Raw genomic sequence first — 20,317 nt, forward strand, 5'->3', positions numbered from 1 at the left:
TTGGCATCATTTCAGATTTGACCTCTGTGTGTTGCCTACGAGCCCTTCAACAGCACTGAGGCTGTGCTGGTGGGATACTGCTTCCCACTGTAGCTCTTCAGTGGCTCACAGGGTCACCCTGTTTGCAGTTAACACAAGTTGCCCCCCACCACAGCACAGCAGGCTCCGTGTGTGCAGAGCTCCCAGGCTGTCCCAGCAGCCACCCCACACCAGCTCATCATGCACCATGGCAGTGGAGAGGGATCCTACAGAGATTACATCTCAATGCCATGGGACAGAAAGATGCTCCAGCAGATGGGTAAGAAGCTCAGAAACCACAGCACATCTCCAACTACTTGTCATGTGACAAAATTGGATCTGCTGTTAGATTTTAAACAGAAGAAGCTTTTTCATACAACACAAACGGTGTGATGGACTGCCACAGGGTGTGGTGGGAGTCAGCAGGTTCAAGAAAAGGGGTTAGGGAAGCTTCACAGAGAAGTGCTGCAAAAGCCATAACAAAGGTCTAAGTGCTCAGGAAGTTTCTAGCCTGCTGCTTACCAGGTGCTGAGAGGGCTCTGAGTGGACTGGACCCCTGCTACACCTTTCCCAAACAGCCTCCACCAGGCTGTGACCCAGGAGATGGGGCTGGGGGGTGTCTCCGCTAGTACAGGAGCATGTATTAGTTGTCCGCAGGTAAGGCAGAGCCTTGAGTAGCACTGGTAAAGTGTGCTGCTGACCGAAGCCTGTTATCCCAGCTCTGTATTGGCAAGAATCAGTTGCTCTGCTGAAGGCAGTGGCTGTCCTACGCTTCTGAAGAGAGCAGAAAGCTCCTGCTGGCATTCTCTGTAATTGAGTGCTTCTACCACTCTGTTGGCACCGACACAAAAATTACAGCATGTGCACTGAGGTCTCCTAAGGTAAAAGGCATTCTCAGGTAAAAGCTGAGCCATGCTGGATCAAAAAAACCTTTTGCATAAGTCAAGGACGTGTATGCAAAGATAATGCTGACAGTAACTTCCCAGGACTGCACCCAGAGCTACTCTAAATTTTGCTCTAACTCTTACTGACCATGACCTGACCAAGTCATATAATCTGTTATGTCCAAAGCACTGAAATACGTTGCAGCAATTTTGTAAGGCTGAATATGTAATACCACATGCTATAACTACACATATTGTAAAGTACAAGTAGCAGCAAACCGGACCAAATCTGTTATTTCTTGCATTTTAGGAATATGAAGCTGGCCCACAGGAGGGTGCTGCTCACCGACACACAGCACATCATTGTCATCACTCTGCTTATTACTTGTTATTATTCATGAGACAAACCGCAGCCTGGCTGCACAGAGCACTGAAGCCAGAATGAGGTGAAAGCCTGCTGCTGGCCACGTATCATCAATCAATGCCCTGGTTTATGTTGGCAGGAAGCCTCCATGCGTGCCTACATGTGTACCACAGACAGTGAGGGAGAACAGTGCCCACAGCTGTGTACACACTGTGCTTTACAACAGGGACTGGGCACAACTGGCCGGAGAAACAGGGACTGGGGACTGACTGCTCAAATATGTGTGGCTCCTCTTAAAATTTATAGCTGCAGCACCTTCTAAGGTATCAAGAATATGTCCAACAACAGAAAAAACTTAAGTATCATCTTTTAATGGTGATAAAGAAACCCAAAGATTTTACCATATTTGATAGAAAATTCTTGTGCTAACAAATCTTCTATAATGACAATAAGGCACATTAGCATTTAAAAATTACAATTGACACAGATCTAACAGATGGAGACAGTTTAAAGGAGAGTCAACAACATGCAGAGGCTATATCCCATAGCTGATGGTAGGACACAAGAAGATGACTGACAAAACACAACTTTCATCACAAACATTTAGTCAGTGAGCACAGCACTCAATGGGGAGCTCATGGCAACAAACCTCTCCCCATGCTGGACACAAGGCAAGGTCCGTGTCAGTAAACGCCCATCCAGCACGGACTGATGCTACAGAGCCAGACAGCTCTCCCAGCAGCACCCTGGATTCCACCACTGAACTGGAGGAAATGTTATACCTTATTTTTACTGAACAACTAAGTCACAGTAAAAAGTAAGACTACGTCTTACACATACTATACAACTTTTCCACATTTTATTCAAATAAACTGTTTTGTAAACTGGTTAGATCAGTCGACCAATGTGATCTATTCCATTCCTGAGGTCCTTTTTCATGATTCTCCAACTTGAAAAAGCTACTCCAGGCAAAATTTGCCATATTCTTTATTCTGCAAAACATTACATCACATATATCTAAGAATACTCTGAATTTAAAATAATTTAAAAATCACACCCCAGAACATACCAAGGTACCAGAGAAGATGGTCAGGGACTCAAGAGACTGATGAACTCAAAGCATCATGTGCTTTCCAGAGAAAATGAGGCTTTATCTGTCCTTAACCATGTTTCAGCTGCATTTCAAATACACATAAAATTTACTTCCTTAACTCAAAAAGTGGCCATAAAAAACTTGGACCCAGGTGCAGCAAAATGTTTCGCTTCCTATCTTCTTGTGGAGTCCTGAGATCATCTGGGAGCTGGACTAAAAGATAAGTGCTTTCCGAGCTGGAGAGAGCTGGAATTCAGATATTTTTCGCAGTAAGTTTACTCAATGGAGATTTGATTCTCCATACAGTGTGGAAATATTTTGTGTATTTCCACATTAGAGAATAGCAATATGCCTTAGCTTATATAATCTCTAGAAAATAAAATAAAGGTACTAATTATACTATGAACTAAATATATATATATATATATATATTATATTTGCCATTTTACCTAACCAGAGGCCTCACTTTTAGCATTGTAATGATCTCAAAAGAAAAAGCAAGCCTGAATTATTTCCACTTCAGGTAGAATTTGACTGAAATAGTAAAGATCAGGTAGTTTTTCACATGAGCAGCTGATTCTACAAAGGCTTACAAACATGATAACCAAGTGCAAGTAATTCTTGGGACTTAACAAGGTCATTCACAGTGCCAAGTCTGCACTTAAGACACTGCTCCTTTTATCTATGCCAGCACAGTGGAAGCGCAAAGCCCTTCTAGTGTGGACAGTTACATCAATGTTGAAGTCTCACAACAGTATCCTACACTGAGACTCGGCAAAGCAAAATATGCTACAAAGCACCTTGTATGGCATGAGCAGAAAGTAATTGCTGTCTGTGTCACCGCTAATGCAGCTAATGTCAGTAAAAAAAAATGTTAAAAATGTAAATCACCTCAATCATTTAAACACCTTTCCAAAGCATGTGAAAAAAACAAACAAACAAACAAAAAAACCCCACCATAACAGAAGATAATGCCCTGATACAAGCTATTTGCCCCAAGAGTTTCACCCTCAACTCAAAGGGTTTCCTCTTGTTCCAGTTTCTGTGTCTTCTAGACCAGCAGCCTCCTACAGCCCAGCTGTGCTCCTCACTGTGCTGGGAACACAGGGAGGTTGAGGTCAGTGCTGAGCCTGGGTGAGCCCTGTGCCCGCCTGTGTGCCTGCCTGCATGGGTGTTCCTGCACATTTCTGGAGCGGAGTGACGTGACTTTAACCTGCTTAAAAGCTCTTCGTACCAGCAGCACTGGAGATGGTAGCAGGTAGCTAAGCATGGTGGGAAACAGCGAGTTACAAAGCCCTTGGGTGAAAGGTCCAGGGAACTGGACCCAAGGAAATGTGCAGGGATGCTGGTCTTCTCAAGAGAGGTCTGGCCACAGAAAGACTGGACCCAACCCCACCAAGGAAGACCTATATCTAGGACCTGGCACAGGCAGAGTTCACGTCTGACCTCAGCACTGTGGGAGGCAGCTGGGTATCAACCAGCTTAAAACCCTGGTGTGGCAGCCAGGATGTTTCCTGCCTGCAGTACCTCACCTCTGCACTTCAGATCCATCAACAGGGGATTTTAATGTCTCTTGCCACAAGCCAGCAGAAGTGAGTGGAGAGGAAGGAATGGCTGTGTTTTTTTCCTAAAAGAGAGCACGTTTCCATTCATTGCTGCAGGCCGATGGGGAAGGAGCACAGCAGTCATGGAAGTTCTGCTGTCCTGGCTGAGAGCCATGTGCAAACTTAGATTGAAATTAGATAAAAGTAAATAAGCATGAAACCAGAAATCCCTTATATATGTAGTTCAGGACAGTGTCTCATGCAGCAGCACTGAGCAGGAACTCATTATGGAGGAAGGCACATGGCTGTGTAATACAGGGTTGCAGCAGCCCCATAATAAAGACACCTCCAGGTTGATCTGTCGTTCCTGAGCAGCACCGTTGTCACTCCTGCAGCTACACAAAGGGTCGCACAGCCAGGCTGTGGCTCCAGCGAGCTCCTGGGGGACGTGCACAGAGGTGCTCCCCCACCAGCTGCCCACAGCCACCTTTCTCCCATCACCCAGAGGACTGGTGGGGGTTTGGGGTTGTTTTATACTCTCTGTTCAGGAGCTTTAGCCTTATCAAAGAGCTGGCGTGAAAACTGAGTAGCAGGTCACACATAATAGCAACATACACAAAGGTAATGATTCTTCTATTTACAGTCATCATATGCAATGCCTTACAGCAAAACACAGAAAGAAGTACCAAGAAGGTGGAGGTGGGTTTTGAAGGGAATTCAAGAGGAGCAGATGGAGATGCAATGGCTTACAAGGAAAACGGGATCACTAAATCACCAAGACTAAGGTTGGCAAATAAATCCAAAAATAAGCACCACGTGCCCCACTGCAGTACCTTTCCCTGTTTTATAGAGTGGACTGAAAATTGGTTCTGTGTCAAAACATTCACACAAATGAAACATTTATTAGTGCAACTGCCACTCAGGAGGAACTGACACTACTATCTATAGCAACAAGAAACATTAAAAATAGAGCCTGACATTTAGCAGGAGACTAGTAAAGACATTTCCAGGAGTATTTAGTATAGCTGAAACTGTGAGTGTTAATTTCCATAATGCCGTGTTGTTGTCATTAATGAATGTGCTAACGATCTCTTAATTCTTCATTTAGACTGATAATTGCTGATTAGCACGTTTGGGAATGGAGATCAACTGATTTATACCATCTTCCAGTCTGGCCTGGGACTATAAAGGTTGCACCTGGGATGAACATTCCCATTCCAGACAGATGCATAAACCCAAAACAAATCGTTCTGAGATTCCCTCTTCCTACAGATTACAAATTAAGATGTGAGGCAGGGATAAGAAAAGATGTAGAAGACAGTCAGTATGGCAGATTTCCCCTTATAAAATCTGATACACATTTTCCACTCTTCATTTAAAACAGCAGAAGGCAGAAAAGCCTTTTCCAGGAGTATCACAAAAGCATAACTGCATACACATAGCTGCTGCATCCATCATACAGCAGAAAAAGGTATATATATATGTACGTACATACATATATATATATATAAGTACATTCATATATATGTTCATATATAAGAAATTCCTTTATAAAACATTTAGGGCAACCGTTTTCAAGCAATGGTCCCCAATTCCTAAAGGTGAAAGTGGATTACTTCTAAAGAGTCCATAAAACACATTCAAGTAAAACATGCTTCTTTCCAGTTGCGTTAAACCAAATTCACATCTTTGTTAAAAAATTATTCTAGGCCTAAAAGGAAAATGACTGAAAATCTACTGTTTTAAGAAATTCCAGCCTTGATAAACTCTAATCTTCAGTTAAATCCTAAGGACTCTACTATAGTGTACTGGAAAATGGCACATATTTCTGTTCTCTTTTAATCAGGGCTGTGTGCATTAATATAGACTTATTAGTACTATGACCTCTGGATGTTATCTTAACTAAGAACATTAAAAGTTTCTCTTTTGGTTGGCTGGCTGCTTTTGTTGTGCATTTCAATACGATTTCCTGTGTTTAGCTTGAAATGGAATTTGGAGGCTATGTTGTCAGTCATGGCTGCACAAACAGCACTGAGGCCAAATACAATGTGCTCTAGTAGCTAAACATAATTCACTTCAGTGTATCTTTTAGCTGTAATCTAAATTAATTACTTGAAAATCAATTTATGGCAGTTTTATTGTGCTTTTATGTAAACAAATATCGAGGAGCAACAAATATGCATCCTCCTAGCTGTGGAAAGCGTGCACTTCTTGGAAGTAACATTGCCATTCCTCTCTTCCTGGCACAGGTAGAGATGGATTTGAAAAAACATCTTTTAAAAAATAATTACTGTTTTCCCCTTCTCGGTTCAAATTTAGCTACACAAACCTATGCATGGTTACAGGTCAAAAAATCTCCACCTGGGCAGCATGGAAATAGTACAGGAAAGAGGAACTGTGAATGGAAAGAGGAAAGAGTCACACAGAGCAATTTCTATTTCTATGTCACCCATGGCTTCTCTCTCTTAGAGGAGGTCTCCTGGCCAGTGGCTCACTCCTCCTCTCCCTCTCAGCTGCCCAGGCCTGGGGGCAAAGGGCCGAGAACAAGTAGCTGCGGGGAGGTAGGAACATTTGCAATAACAACGTACACTGCTTATTGTTTGCTGTACTGTAATTTTTCACCAGGGCTTTGAGAAGAAGGCACTGCTTCTAGCGCTGTTTTGCTCTCTTGAAAAACATTAGTTAAAATCGGTGTTTAAGAATGGTATCAGTGTTTTTGTTCAAAGTTCTGGAGATGCTTTCTGGTAATGTGACCAAAGTGTGCTGAAAAGGGACTCCCGCAGGCCATGGCACTGCCATCAGCTGAATGCATGTGCGTAGGTCTGCACTGCTCCCTGGCACCAGCCAGCCCGTTGGTGGGCAGAAACAAACCCCTCCAGTGACAAGCCTTCCCAAGCTGGCACCCAGCTGCGGGAGCTGCCGCGGGTGTGCCAGCTCTCTCAACACCAACCCAGGGGCTCTGAATAGGAACTCAACACAAAACAGGTATGGTGAGGAATTAAAACATAATTTCCATCCTGCACTCACTCCCTGCGTAGGCGTTAATCCCACTCACTGCTTTTATACACCTTAGGCTAATCCACTGTGGTAATACCAATTCAGTAATTATAATTATCCAAACTGTGTAAGGGATTCTTAGCCCAGAATAAAAAAGTTCACACAGAGGTTACTGCAAAAACAAAAAACCTCAGCAGTACCTATTTGGAATTCATCTCCTTGTATAAACACACCTTAAGGCTGAGAAAGAACAGTATTTTTTTTTAATACTGCAGAAGCTTTAGCATTTTCTGTCTGATACTTGGGAGACTTGTCACCTTAACAATACCAGTTCTAGAACACATAATGCACAGATCTCAGTAACGTGCTCCTCTTCAATATGTGCTACAGCCACCCCGCACATTCAGCAGTATTTGTATATGCTGCTATGATGTCCTAAAAAAATGTAGTAAGTTCAGTTAACATAAATAGGTTGCCAGGTCCTGGGACTCATCTTTCTGCTAGATAGTACTTCTCTTGAGGTCCCAGCTCCTAGAGTGAAGTGATATGTGACATTTCAGCTTTCATAGAAAGAATAGTTACTGGTTCTAGCGCAGAAAAAGAAAACAATCCTAAACTCAAAATATATTTCTATTTAGAAGATGTTTCATGATTCATACTGCATTTTATTCGACTCCTGACATTATTTTTGAACAATTAAGGATGAGAATATTGTCTGTATACCTTTTCCCTTTTAAAAGCTATTAAGAACCTTCAATTCACACTGTAAACTCCCCTGGGAGAACTCAACACCTTCCAAGGATGTAATGTGTGCTATGTATAGCTGGTACTCAGTAAAAACTGTTAATCTCTCAATTCTCCTTCATAATTGTATTCTACTGGTGTAAGAAAAGGGAATCTCTTCCTACCCAGTGCTTGTATTTTCGCATGAAGAACAGGCACTCTTCACTATTCTGCATAATTTAAAATCAAAGTACAAAGTTTTATTTACACTAACATGGTAAAATAACATTCAGCAAAGAATTTTTCTGGCTCCTTAGCCAGTAGGAAAGTATTTCTTGTTCTGTCCACCTCATTACATAAAGTCCATGACAGAGCCTGAATAAAGGGTCTATGATCAATAAAACCTGCATTCGCACATGAAGTCTGTGTGACATGGACAAATTTGGACAGATGTTGGATAATCCATTTGGCCCTTTTCATTTTGGTGTCTATGATTCTGTCTGCCTGGCATATATAACTGGGTATAAGGGACTGTTTTCTGTTGAAACTCAAGAATTAGAGATTTTCCCTATCTGATGTCCACAATTCTAAAGAGCTCCTAAATATTTGGAAAACAAATGAGTGACCATAAACAGGAATCAGACTTATAAACAGTCACCTCTGAATAAAAGTAATTCTAAAAAATTCAAGCTAGAGAGGCAAACCTTCCTGGCACGTAAAGGCCCATGTAGAAATGAGATAACCATGCCCCACTGCCTGGCTGCACCAAGCTCTCGGGAGACAATGACAAGGCCTCTGGAGGTGACAGGTGGTTAGAAGCTATTCATTAAGACCTTTTGATGCATGTTTAGATTTATCTGTCTCAAACTCAGGAAGGCTACAGAATCAACAACCAATCACTCTACAGTAAAGACAAGGGCAAACAGTTCCTGTCAGTCATTCCTTAGAAAATATAAGGGTGCAGGGATATGGAGAAGCAATGCCAGAACAAGAGACAAGAAATGAGTTGCCTCTTATTATTCGACTGGACAGGATGCCTGGACTACTTCAAAATCCTGTCCCATCCATAAAGACAGGGCTGCAATAAAGACTTCAGTGCTGAGATCAAAACTCAGAGGGGAATTGAGACATGGAAAGTTTCAATAGTGAAGAGAAATGAGATGAACAACGATATGAAACCTCTCAGATTCACAGATTGGCCATAGTCAAGTTAAGAACTGCCTCCATTCAGTAACACCTATTGAATCACTATACCCAGCTGGCAAATTTAAAGCATCGAAACAGACTGCACAATAACCAATGCGTTAACAACAACCTTGCCTCTTCTTATCTGAGTGCATAGACATACAGACCCACGGCCATTTTTTCCCAGGCTCTGTTCCAACTTGCTGCCTTTCCACAACTAGTTCTTAGAAGCGCTGGTCCTGCTGTGTCCCTGTGCACCCAATGCAAAGTCCACAGCCTGGTGCACACTGTGGAAGAGAAGGTGGTCCTCCCCCTCTTTAAAGAATTCTCCTCGGATCAGAGAACTCCTCACTGAAGGATTGCACTGGGCCAGTAGCACCTGGACATCTATCTCCCCGTAGTCCTTGCAGACCTCTTTGAGCGTGCGTATTCCTGCCGTATCCAGAAACTGTACAGCACAACAGTCAATGACTATTGTGTGAAACCCCAGAGGTTCAGAGACAAAATCCATAGAGATGCTGGTCTGGTTGCCACCAGAATCCACCTCTTTCTCTCTAAGCATTCTTTTTGCTGCCTTTTTCTTTGCTGCCTTCACCCAGACTGGGTTGACCCCCGTTTGCTTATACAGGGTGGATTTAAAGCACTCTTTGTTGATGTAGTAGAGGGGTGCTTCAAAACGGAACACCATGATTCCTGGCTTGGTTTGCAAGTTCTTGTAAGCAGACAAGGATTCATACGTCTCAGACTCTGCCACCCAGCCAAGCAGTGGTGCCTCCGGTCTCTGAGTTCGGAAAATGACGCAGAGCATAGAGAAGCAAACACCAACCAAAAGACCAATCTCAGTACTGATGAGTGCTGAGGCTGCCATAGTAACTAGCCAGATCACTGTGTCCACTCTGCTCAAATGCCACATTTTTGGCAGGTCCTTGAACTTCCGCAGGGCTCCTCTGAGGTTTACAATGGTTATGACAGCAAGGACACATTTCTGAAGGGAATAAAATAAAGGTGCAATCACAAGGAGGACTAATAGGATTACCAAACTAGTCACCATGCCAGACATTTGTGTCCTACAGCCTGTGGACTCCTTGACAAGAGTCTTGGCAAGAGCTGCACTTGTTGTGAAGCAATGGAAGAAAGAGGGAATGATGTTGCAGAAGCCAATGGCATACATTTCCTGGTTGGCCCTCACAGTGTAACCATGTTTCTTGGCAAACATCTCTGAGAGGGAAACAGTGATGGCAAAGCCAATAATAGCTATGGGGATAGCATCCAACGCTACATTAGGAATTAGGCTCCAGTCTGGAGGGTGGGGTGGCAGAAACCCAGTGGGGATGTGTCCAGCAATGCTTGAGCCGTAAGTCTCTCTCAGCTTCCCAAAATGAGATGCCAGTGTAGCTGCCACAATCACAACGAGCTCAACTGGTATTGGAGCCTTGAGCCTGGATTTGAAATGTTCATTAAGCTCTTTGGTTGGGATAAGTACAAGAAAGCACAAGAAGCTGGTGACGAGATCACAGATGTTGGTCTTGTGTATGTTTCTGAAGATGTTTATCCACGTGGCTATGAGGGAGCCGATGCCACTGCTCCGTGGAATGTCTAGGCCCAGGAGATACTTGGCTTGTGAGGTTAGGATGGTGAAGGAGGCACCTGTGACAAATCCACTCAGCAAGGAATCGGAGAGGTACACTGAGACAAACCCCACTTGAAAGAAACCCATGGCCACCTGGAAGGAGTCAACCACACACAACAGATTAGGACACAATCTTGCAGATGTCATCACTGTGGAGCTCTGGAGAGAGGTGGGATAAAAAACCCCACTGTGTACAGCCCTGGAAGACAAGCAATAGCATTCAGCTGCTCCTGGTGCACCACACTTAAATGAAATGCATTTCTAACACAGAGCAGGCTTTTTGGGGAATCTTTGTATTCTGAACCTGTGTTTTATTGTTTGCTCATTCGTTCAGTTGTAACTTCTAGTTACCCTAGCAGGAAAAAAGCAAGCCTGGGAAAAAAACATTTGAAATACTGGCTGCTTTTGCCATATCTCTCCCAAGTTCTTATAATCTTTGTGAACTCTGCAGGGATCCAAAACTTTTTTTGGTTGCCTTTGTCTGCCTTACACTGGAGTTCACAACCTGCAAGAAAAATACAGCTTATGGTCTAACAACTGTCCTTTGCACTGCATAAAGTTTGGTGCATTTGTCTCAGCAAGTATGAGAGCTACAATCTCTTGTGATGCAGATTATACAGAGATAAATTTTTTAAGTGCCTTGTCATTCCTTTTTATTAATGCTAGTTGAATGGACAAATCCTTGGTGCTCTCTCATGGGAATGACTGGTTTTATGGATACCTACTCTACACATGCATCTTCACACCTGGTAAATGTCCCTTCCTCCCCACCAACCTTCACACCCAGTGGAGCATGGACCTTCTCACAGCAGTTTGCTAGAAACCTTTTAATACCCTGCGCTGGCCAACGGGGATGTCTACACTGTTATCCGAAGACTGTAGACGAGAACTTACAGGTATTAAACTCTAAGTAGTGTCAATCTGATATATCCTATTAGGTAGTTAAGGCAAAATAAAGACAGCTAGGATCATGGCTGGAAACTTCCTAAGAACTGCAAAGCATTACTGAAAATAATGCAGGTTTGGGACCTGGACTGACTAGACATTGGCTCAGAGCCAAGCTCTAAAAAAGGCTTCCTCAGAGCCTTGGTAATTAAGTTAATTCAAGGTTTTTCTAACTGTAAAACAGCGATAATTTTCTTACCTAGTTATGCTGTAAGCAACTGGTATGAGCAGGCTTATTTTCCGCTATTTGACTGTAAAGTTTCTGATACAAAGAATATATGATTTTGGTTGAAACTTCCAATAAAATATATTTGAGGGTATGAAAACCTGTTGGTTAGCAGGCAGAGAGACAGTAAGTAGAATATGCTTAACATTCAGATGGAATTAAGATAAATCTGACTTCTTCACATAAAGAAACTTAAGTGTACTTGTACCGTGATTGAGAGACGGGACTTGCAAATAATATTAAGCACAATTCACAACTCCAAAACTGCATCCACCCTACTGTGATGAAACACAAAATCCAGTGTACTTCGAGAGCCCCAGAATACTTCTGAAATTACTCAACACTAACTTGTAGTACAAGAAAAAGTCCCAGGTTGTGTCTAAAACCAGTATTTTAGAGTATCACAGGTATGAATGTGAACTTACAAAGTGAAATACCACAGCTCTGTAGTACCATTAAAACTAAATCCATTCTGGTTAATGCATGACACTCTAAAAACAAAGATATCTGCTTTAATTTTAGCAAGCAGTGAATTCTAGTAAGTAGAGGCAGAATGGTAAAATACTGTTGAGTAATATATTTTAATACAGTAATAATTAAAAGTTTTATTTCCAATATATTTTATCATCTCAGTAGTATCACTTTCATGCAGTGTCACTGTTTCAGCTTGGAATGGGGAAACAGCAAAGTAACAAACAAAAAGAAACTGGAGATACTTTTACTGTCCAGATTATTTTTTGATAAAAGAAAAGGCAAATGACTGAAGTCTGAAATTAAAAGCTGACACACCATATTCTGGCCCAATGAAATGGAAGCCTAAGTTATAAATCAAGAAAAAATCCCCAAACAACAAAAAACTTCAGGCCACAGTGAGGAAGGTGGTGAGCAGACTGTGTAAGAGCAGCAGGTGGTCATGGGCGGGTCCTTACTTCCCAACAGAGTAGCAATGCAAGCACGAAATGCTATTTAAAAAAAAGGAGAGGAAACAAAGGAGGTTTTTGCACCGCAGTAACTGGAGATTTCCAGTCCTTCCTGTGTCCACTCCCCTGGGATGCAGATCGAGGACACGTGCAAGCCCAGCAGGCTGTTCATGTGGACAATCACCTAACAAAGAATTGAAACTATTTCCACAGAATACCTGTTTGTCCACCTCCTCTTACCTGATAAACTCCAGCTATGAAGGTCATGGTGGCTGCCACTGTAATTGCATAGCAGCTTTTATCACAGAGCAGCTTCTGCGATGTCTGATTCACAGCCAAAATGGTGGTGTTTACAGACGTTGCTGTATCTGTGAGGACACTGAGCGCAGCTGGCTCTAAGTCATAGCCAGCTCTCTGTATTTCACGATCCACCACTTGTCCCACCATCAGGCAAATCACACCAAAGATGCCAACTGAGATGTGGCGGGAGGTTCCAAATATGAAATAAATAATGCTAGCGAAAAAGGATGTATAAAGGCCATAAATAGGCTCTTGTCCAGCCAAGAGAGAATAGGCAATTGACTGTGGGACTAGCAAGACCCCCACAATCACACCCGACATAATGTCTCCCAGTAGGTACTCCCTTAGTTTGTATTTAGGAAGCCACTGCAAGACAGGAAAGAAACTGAAAACATAGTCTTTAATTCTGGCTGGAGTGCAGCTGCAAGTTTTCTTTGCTTGCTTAACCACCAGAGCCTTCATGCTCCTCTTCTTTTCTTGGGGTTCCAAGAACATTCTGTGATGGAAACTGCGTTTAACATCGTCTCCTTCTGGCATTTCAGTCACTGAACGGATGTTGTTGAATTCTGCCATTGCTGCCATCTCAAGGACTCCTTAAAAACACGAAGGACCATTTGCATTAAACCATAAATGACTGTGCTACATAAGACTTTTTAATAGAGTAAATGCAGTATTTATGAAAAGCAAGGGCTAAAAGTCTTAGTTCAGCCCAGAGAAACCAATTTCCAAGGAAATTTGGAAGGAGCCTCCCCATTATATCCCTATTAAGCAAGGAATCACCTTCCCTAGGAGGGAAGCTGATACTGGGTAGAATAAACCTTGTGCTGGCAACGTTGTGAAATGGAAAAGAATGCAGCAGCACTGTCTCTCTGGGAGGCTTCCTTGATAAAATCGCTATCTGCAGCCTGTTCCATCGTGCAAAGATAAGACACGGGTTTTATTGTAGTCCAACAGTCACTTCAATTCAGTTGCTGAAAATTAACTACAATGAGTATATTTCTAGCATTGGTCTATATCTCATTTAGATTTTTTTAAATGAAGTGATTACACCTGCCAAATATTGTAAAGATTTGTTACCTAGGAAGATGCAATCTTTACACAGTGGCTTTATTTCAGCCAATGACACACTGCAAAGAATGCTTTTCACACTTTTTAGAAGCTGATTTTAAAGTAAATTACATCTGACCAACACAATACACACAAGCGGAAAACATATTAATGGGCACAGTGGAAGGTAGGCGGAACACCTCTGCTGGAGCATGTGCTCCAGTACAAGCTGCCTACATAGAGTAAACCAAGGTGATTATATCAAAGGACACAATACTGGAAACATATTGCGTGAATGTGAAAGAACAAAGTCTTGACAAGACAAGCCCTAACGAAACTTGATGATACCAACAGTGATTGCCAGTATTCATACAGCACTCCTGGCTTCCAGAAAACATCCAGAATCTTCCAGAAAACTCTCTTTCAGCCACGATACCTGCTACTACTAGTATGTTGAAGCTGATACATTTCAGCCAGAAATCCATTCACCTGGTGCTACAGTGGAGTCAAGGCCAGAGGCAGTTGCAGAACCCTGAAAAGTCTAACTCCCAGGCTTCCCTTTCAAACGCTGCCTTCCAATCCTAGAGTCGTAATAACAACATACCCCTTATATGCTAATCACACCCTCTCTGTGCAGTGCAAACATCAACCAAACTAATATTCTATGCGATGTTTATGACTGAATTAATTATCAAATCAGTATTGGAGCTAGCAGTGCTGAGGATGCCACTGAAGAGTCTGTCTCAAAATTTGTTCACTTAATCAAAATTTCACAAGTAGCTATAAAACACTCACTGCTACTAATCACTTCAGCACGAGTCTCTCAAAAATGTGTAAGGGGAGAATTGAGAGAGGTGAGTTTAAGTGTGGTGCTCAAACCACCAATTTCTCCTGCAGTCAGCCCATTACAAGGCACTGATCCTACAGCTATGCAGAGAGGAAACACCTTCTCTCAGACCTTGGTCTGGTTGGCTGGAGCGTACGATTTCCATTCTTCCATTCCAGACCTGATGCTCTCATACGGAGGTATCCAAAATACCGTGCATCAGCCCTATGTAATAGTTTACAGAGATCCATGCCTTCAGCAGCCTGCTAGCTCACAGAGATGAACAACCTTCGGTTCTTCTGGCTGGAAAGACAATACTAACCCAAGTACTACTGTCTTAAAACAGCTTAAGCAAATGATCCTAACCGTATCAAAGGAACCCACACTAGAGTAGAAGCAGCTACAGTACTAAACATTCAGACTGGCTTCTCTTTCAAGATGAAAATATTCAGAGATTTCTAGAGCCACCTTCTAATTAGAAAGCAATTCAACCCGAATAATTCAACTCTTCTACCTTACACCACAGCATACTTCTCCCTAGAGCTACCAAGAGCATGTGGAGGACTATCTCCCTAGAGCATGTGGAGGGCTGTCAAAGTTGGCACACAGGACAGATGCCGACAGAGACCCAACAGAGAATACCAGAGGCAGAGGTTTGCATTTTATCTTCTGCTCCATGTTGGGACTCCCAAAAGGTGTTTTCATTCACTACAGACATAGAGACAGTGAGCGTCTCTGGTGGGTACATTCCTGCACCTTTTCAAATAACCAAACACAGCTCACTCTTTGCTAGCCTTTCACTGGACTGCTGCTGAAAAGGAGCCGTGTTTTGAACAGACACCTCCCTGGCTCCAAAACTGTGAACACCACGATGACATGAGCAGAGGATGGATTTTCTGTGTAAGAGAGGGGCTGTATGCCTTCCTCTAACGGTATGATGACCTATACAACTCATGCTCTGGTACATGCTGGGGCAGACTGAACAGCACAACAAGTGCTGTGTGCAAGATACTTTATTAATACCTACCTCTCACTCCACAACTACCAGGTATTTCCAGCCACACATCAATGCTTTTCTCCAGCTCCTGCCCTGTTCCATACCCCCATACCTTCAAATCTATGCCCAATTCCTCTGAACCGCTCATGGGGTCTGCCGGGTGGGATGCAAACCAGAAAGATCAAGATAGCTCTAAGCACAACTGGGGAGAATGTGCCTCTTTGTGACTGCTGCTCTGAGCACAGGCAGAGAAGCTGCTTACAGAAAGTCACACTAAAAAAAAAAAAAAAAAAAAAAGGAAAAATCAAGCTTTAATGCACTGCTGGGTTAAGTGAGATCTAAGTGAAAAATTTCACAGTTTGAACTCAAGTCCTATTTCTGGTATTTATGTCCTTCTTTTGGTTCTGGCCCTTATAACTTGGAAAACTGAGAGTTCTGGATCCAAAGATGAGTCCACCCAGAACTCTAATATGTACATATTTTTAGGACTAAATTTTCAAATATATTTATTTGTCTCTATATTCCTTCCTGTTAGACAAGCCAATCACCTAGTACAATAGAAGGTAAGAGAAGAAAGCTTCAGTTTTGCCTACCTGCCTTCTTGATTTTTCCAAACTTCTATCTTACATCTTCCTGGCCATGCAGAATTACTGTATGACATACCTATACACACCTTATGACAATGAACTTCCCTTGGCTAATGCCTTCCAGATCAGTATCTTTAATGTGTTTTAGAATAACTACAGACTCAGAAGAGCCATATGAAGAATCAGGATCTTTACAATGAGGAAACGTGCACTGCAAGAAGTGACATACCCAAGATCACATAGTGATCATGCTTGGAGAAGAACCCATCCCTACCTCCCAGATATCTAATCTCACCCACCTATACAATATTTCAAAGTCCACTCAGGGGTTATTCATAACGCCTACAAAAAAAAAGCAAATATTACACAGTGAGAAAGAAGTGAATATAGCATAGAAAAGCATGTGTCTGCAGTACTCTGCATAAACACATTCTGTAGTTGTATTTGCTCAAGCATGTTTATTCATTTCACAAGCAGAGTTACAAATCAAAAAGCTTTCCACCCAAAGCTCAGCAAATCAATACTGTAAAAGCTGAGGGAGAACTTCACCTCAGACTACTTTTTATGCATAGCAAATTACTTGAATTAGTTTGTTTTCTGAGATTTTAGTAATGAAGATCCTTCTGATTCCCCTTTCCCTCATCCAGGACTTGTAGACAGCTCACTCAAACCTGGGAGTTTTTAACATGCCAGGGAACTCCAACACGAAACCCAGTTCAGTTCAGTTCTGCACAGTGCCATAGAACATCTGCATAGTAGATTATTTTTTGGTCATGTCTAGACAGTAAAGAAATGTTCTAAGTAAAAATCTGTTTGGCTACTAAACTCTGAGCATATACTGGATCTTTGTACTGACCTGCATGACAGCTTTCTCTACGTGGCATGAAAAGAGCCTTTCATCATACAGCCACTGCCTCTCGCCATGTCAGGACACTAGGAAATGACACAATTTCCAATACCCGTTTCACCCTTTCTGCCTGAAAACATTGCTCTGTATTATTTTTGTAACCATTTACCCCAAGCTTGCCTAGTAAAAATGATTTTGTCTTTAAAAAAAAATAAATAGAAAACACCCTTTGGTTCAGAATACTGAAGGATATTCTGTATATTTAACTTGGAAAAGGAGCTCCTGTGCTTTTTATTTTGAAAGCTGCTATTTACATACAACTAATTTGTATGCCTAGAATTCACTTTTTTATCAGCTCCTTTTGGCCTGAGTAAGATCTTCAGGGTGTCCAACTGCAACAAAGCTTTACTTAAGATACAAAGAAAAAGACTACAACACAGAACTAATGAAATTTCCAAGTGACTGCTATAAAACAAAGATACAGAGAGGTACTACATTCTTGAGATCTGGCGACTTTTGCAGACTATTTCCGGATCCCATCTGGGCTTTTTTCTGATCCTATGACATGGCAGAGGTGAGCTGGCATCTGCCCAGTGTCTGTCTTTGGGCAAATACTACCTGCAGCACAGGGCCTTGCTGGCTCAGACTTCATTTCTCTGTTGCAGATCACAGTCACCTTGACAGCAAGAGAATAATGGATTGCAAAGCTCCCTCACCTGCTGAAAAAATGGACTACAAGCTTAAACTTAAGATGTGAGCATTTAAGAGTAAAAAGTGTTCTTTCTATAACACTGATCTCGGTTTTCCAGATTATTTTTCTACACTTCATGTGCATGAGTTGTCACTGTATGTGATTGCTACCCACCCCCATGCATCCACTTGCCAGACACAAGAAGTTGCATGCACTTAAAAACTAATGCATAAACACATAATCTAAAGAGACACGAACAATTTTTGAAGAGATATAAAGAAGAAGCAGGTGAATCAGAAATCCAAATGAACTGAACCAGAGTTGGGATACTACCTCAGAGTCCTTGGAAAATCTCACCCTAAGAGTATAAAGGAAAAGCATATCACGTTTTGGTAACTAAATCTTTGTCCTCACTCTTGTTGGACAACAACCTTTTCCAAATAATCTTCTAACTGTTGTGGAGCAACATGAAAGTTCAATATTGCCATAACACCAAGATAGGCACTAGACTAGCACTGCATGTACCTTGGAAGAAAATTCGTATTTTTGACAGTCTTTAACATGCTCCAACAAAACATTCAACCTACAAACATTTATTTCTTCAAGAGACCTAAAATCATATTAACATTGAAGCCTTACTAGAAACCCTAAAATGGCACACCACATTTACCACGTTTAAGCAACACACTTGGGAACAGAGCTACCTATTGACTATTGTCCATACAATAATCACCAGCCATTAACTCAAGCGCGGAAACCTGCAAAGCCGGAAAATAAAACCTTGCTTGCGTGAAATACTCGATCTCCTACTTCCAACACCAGTTCTCCCGGGCAGCAGCAGCAGCGCGGCCCAGCCCAGCCTTGCTGGGGAAGGTCCCATGGAAGTCGGCAGCCCCGCTCGCAGCCAGCCCTTCCAGGGAAGTGGGCTCCCCTCCGAGAATGCAGCTGGACATCGGGTGTGACGCCTGCCCTGCCCTGTCTGAAGCAGATAGCAGATTCTGAAGATAGCCGGCCGCGGCCTCACGCAGTACTCCAGCACTTTCCATCTGAACCGTATTTGTCACAGAGAGGTTGCCAAGTAGTATTTTCCGCAAGTCATTTCTATGTTAGGACCCTCCTCCCACCTGTACCGTTAGCTAGCGAAGGCAGCACACCCGAGAGCTGTGTTCGGGCAGTGGAAGTGCTGCCCCAAAGGCACTGCCATGGGCGGCGGCTGCCTGCCCGTGCCACGCTGCCCTCCTGCCTGCCCTCCGGCCCACCCGCCGGGCCCCGCTGCCCGGAGGGGAGCACTGGCGGCGGGCTGTGTGTGCAGGGTTGTGCAAGAGACCTGGCGGCTCCGAACAGAAAGCCACGCACAGGGTTGGCACTGGATAAGGGAGTACTTAAAAATTAAAATCTGCAGGAAAAGCATACAGCAAGAAGAAACCCACGCACTTTCTGAAATTGCGGGGCTTTGCCGAGAGCCTGTGTATCACTTTGGAAGCCACTCAACGCTGAAGTTTCCCGGAGAGCGACAGGGCAGTTGCAGCGCTGCTCACACAGCGCTCGCTGCCATCCTTTCGATCTCAGCACCACTTCCTTCGCGCCCGGCGCCCCGCCGGGCAGACACCCGGCAGCCAGCACTCCCCCCCTGCCCCCCGGCTTCCATTTTCCACTCTCCTCTTCTTATTCTGAGGCGCCGTCTTGCGAGCAGCTCCACACAGCGGGGCTGTGAGCAGGAGCCCCCTCGGGCAGCCGAGCCGGGCCCACAGCAAGACCCCGCTGCCAACCTGACCCCCGCCCCGAGGCCCGCCCGCTCCCCCGCGCCCCCCCGCCGGCCCCCTTCGCCTCACCGCGCCGCTGAGGCGCCCACTCACCGCGGGGCCGCCGGCGGCTCCGGACAAGCCTCGGGCGGGCGGGACCGACCGGCCGCAGCGGCTCCCGGCGGCTCAGCAGCGCCGGCCCGGCCCGGCCCCGCGCCTCGCCCCCGCCCGCCTCCCCGCGAGGGGGCCGGGAGCGGCGGGCAGCGGAGGGCAGGGCAGGGCCGCCCCCCCCGCGGCGCCGAGCCCGCCCGTGGCCGCCCGGGAGGGCCGGGCCGCCCCAGAGGCCGCGGAGGGGGCCGGGGCCGGGGCCGGCCCAGCGCGGCGGGCAAGGCCGGGCCGCCCCAGAGGCCGCCCGCGGTAGCCCCCTCCTCCCCCCCCCGCCAAGGCTTCAGTTTTTACTTCCAAGTGTGCTCTGAATTACGAGCGGCCTGAAAAAGCCTGGTGCGGAGTGTGGGTCGCTAATTCTGCTCCTTACCCCAGCAAAACAACCACCCTGAAACGAAAACAAACCAGGGGAACTTGTAGTGAAGAATCCACGTTTCAGTTAATTAAGTCACACTCACACCTTTAAGTTGAAAGATTAATTATGTGTTGGTAACTTGAGGTAAAGTGACCTTAAACTTTATGTGGCTGTCACAGATAGGGAAACTTAACAGTTACTTCCAACACACAAAATGGCTTCATTTCGCTC

The 20,317-nt window shown here is 44.0% G+C and overlaps 1 protein-coding gene across 2 annotated transcripts; it reads right to left on the reverse strand.

The window, feature by feature from the left end:
- Nucleotides 1–1,621: 1,621 nt before the first annotated feature.
- On the reverse strand, nucleotides 1,622–19,785 carry SLC26A2 (solute carrier family 26 member 2). 2 transcript variants are annotated; one of them, XM_074915914.1, is made up of 3 exons: nucleotides 19,681–19,785; nucleotides 12,770–13,422; nucleotides 1,622–10,531 (listed from the first exon to the last, which is right to left on the reverse strand). In XM_074915914.1, exons 2-3 carry the CDS (start codon nucleotides 13,409–13,411, stop codon nucleotides 9,026–9,028), a joined length of 2,148 nt encoding a protein of 715 aa, XP_074772015.1. In that variant the 5' UTR covers nucleotides 13,412–13,422; nucleotides 19,681–19,785; the 3' UTR covers nucleotides 1,622–9,025. The 2 variants fall into 2 exon arrangements, with proteins under 2 accessions (XP_074772015.1, XP_074772014.1); XM_074915913.1 differs by lacking the exon at nucleotides 19,681–19,785 and adding an exon at nucleotides 18,605–18,759.
- Between the last annotated feature and the right edge of the window lie 532 nt (nucleotides 19,786–20,317).

Source organism: Athene noctua, chromosome 12 (genome assembly GCF_965140245.1).
Source record: "Athene noctua chromosome 12, bAthNoc1.hap1.1, whole genome shotgun sequence".
NCBI lineage: Eukaryota > Metazoa > Chordata > Aves > Strigiformes > Strigidae > Athene > Athene noctua.

What these genes read in the sequence shown, in the direction of transcription:
- SLC26A2 (XM_074915913.1), bottom strand. Translation starts at nt 18,704, where the DNA reads ATGGGACCTTCCCCAGCAAGGCTGGGCTGGGCCGCGCTGCTGCTGCTG. An exon ending in GAGTATTTCACGCAAGCAAG is followed by an intron (nt 13,423 to 18,604) that starts GTTTTATTTTCC and finishes CGTGTTTTTAAG; the next exon opens with GAGTCCTTGAGATGGCAGCA. An exon ending in TCATAGCTGGAGTTTATCAG is followed by an intron (nt 10,532 to 12,769) that starts GTAAGAGGAGGT and finishes GACTCCTTCCAG; the next exon opens with GTGGCCATGGGTTTCTTTCA.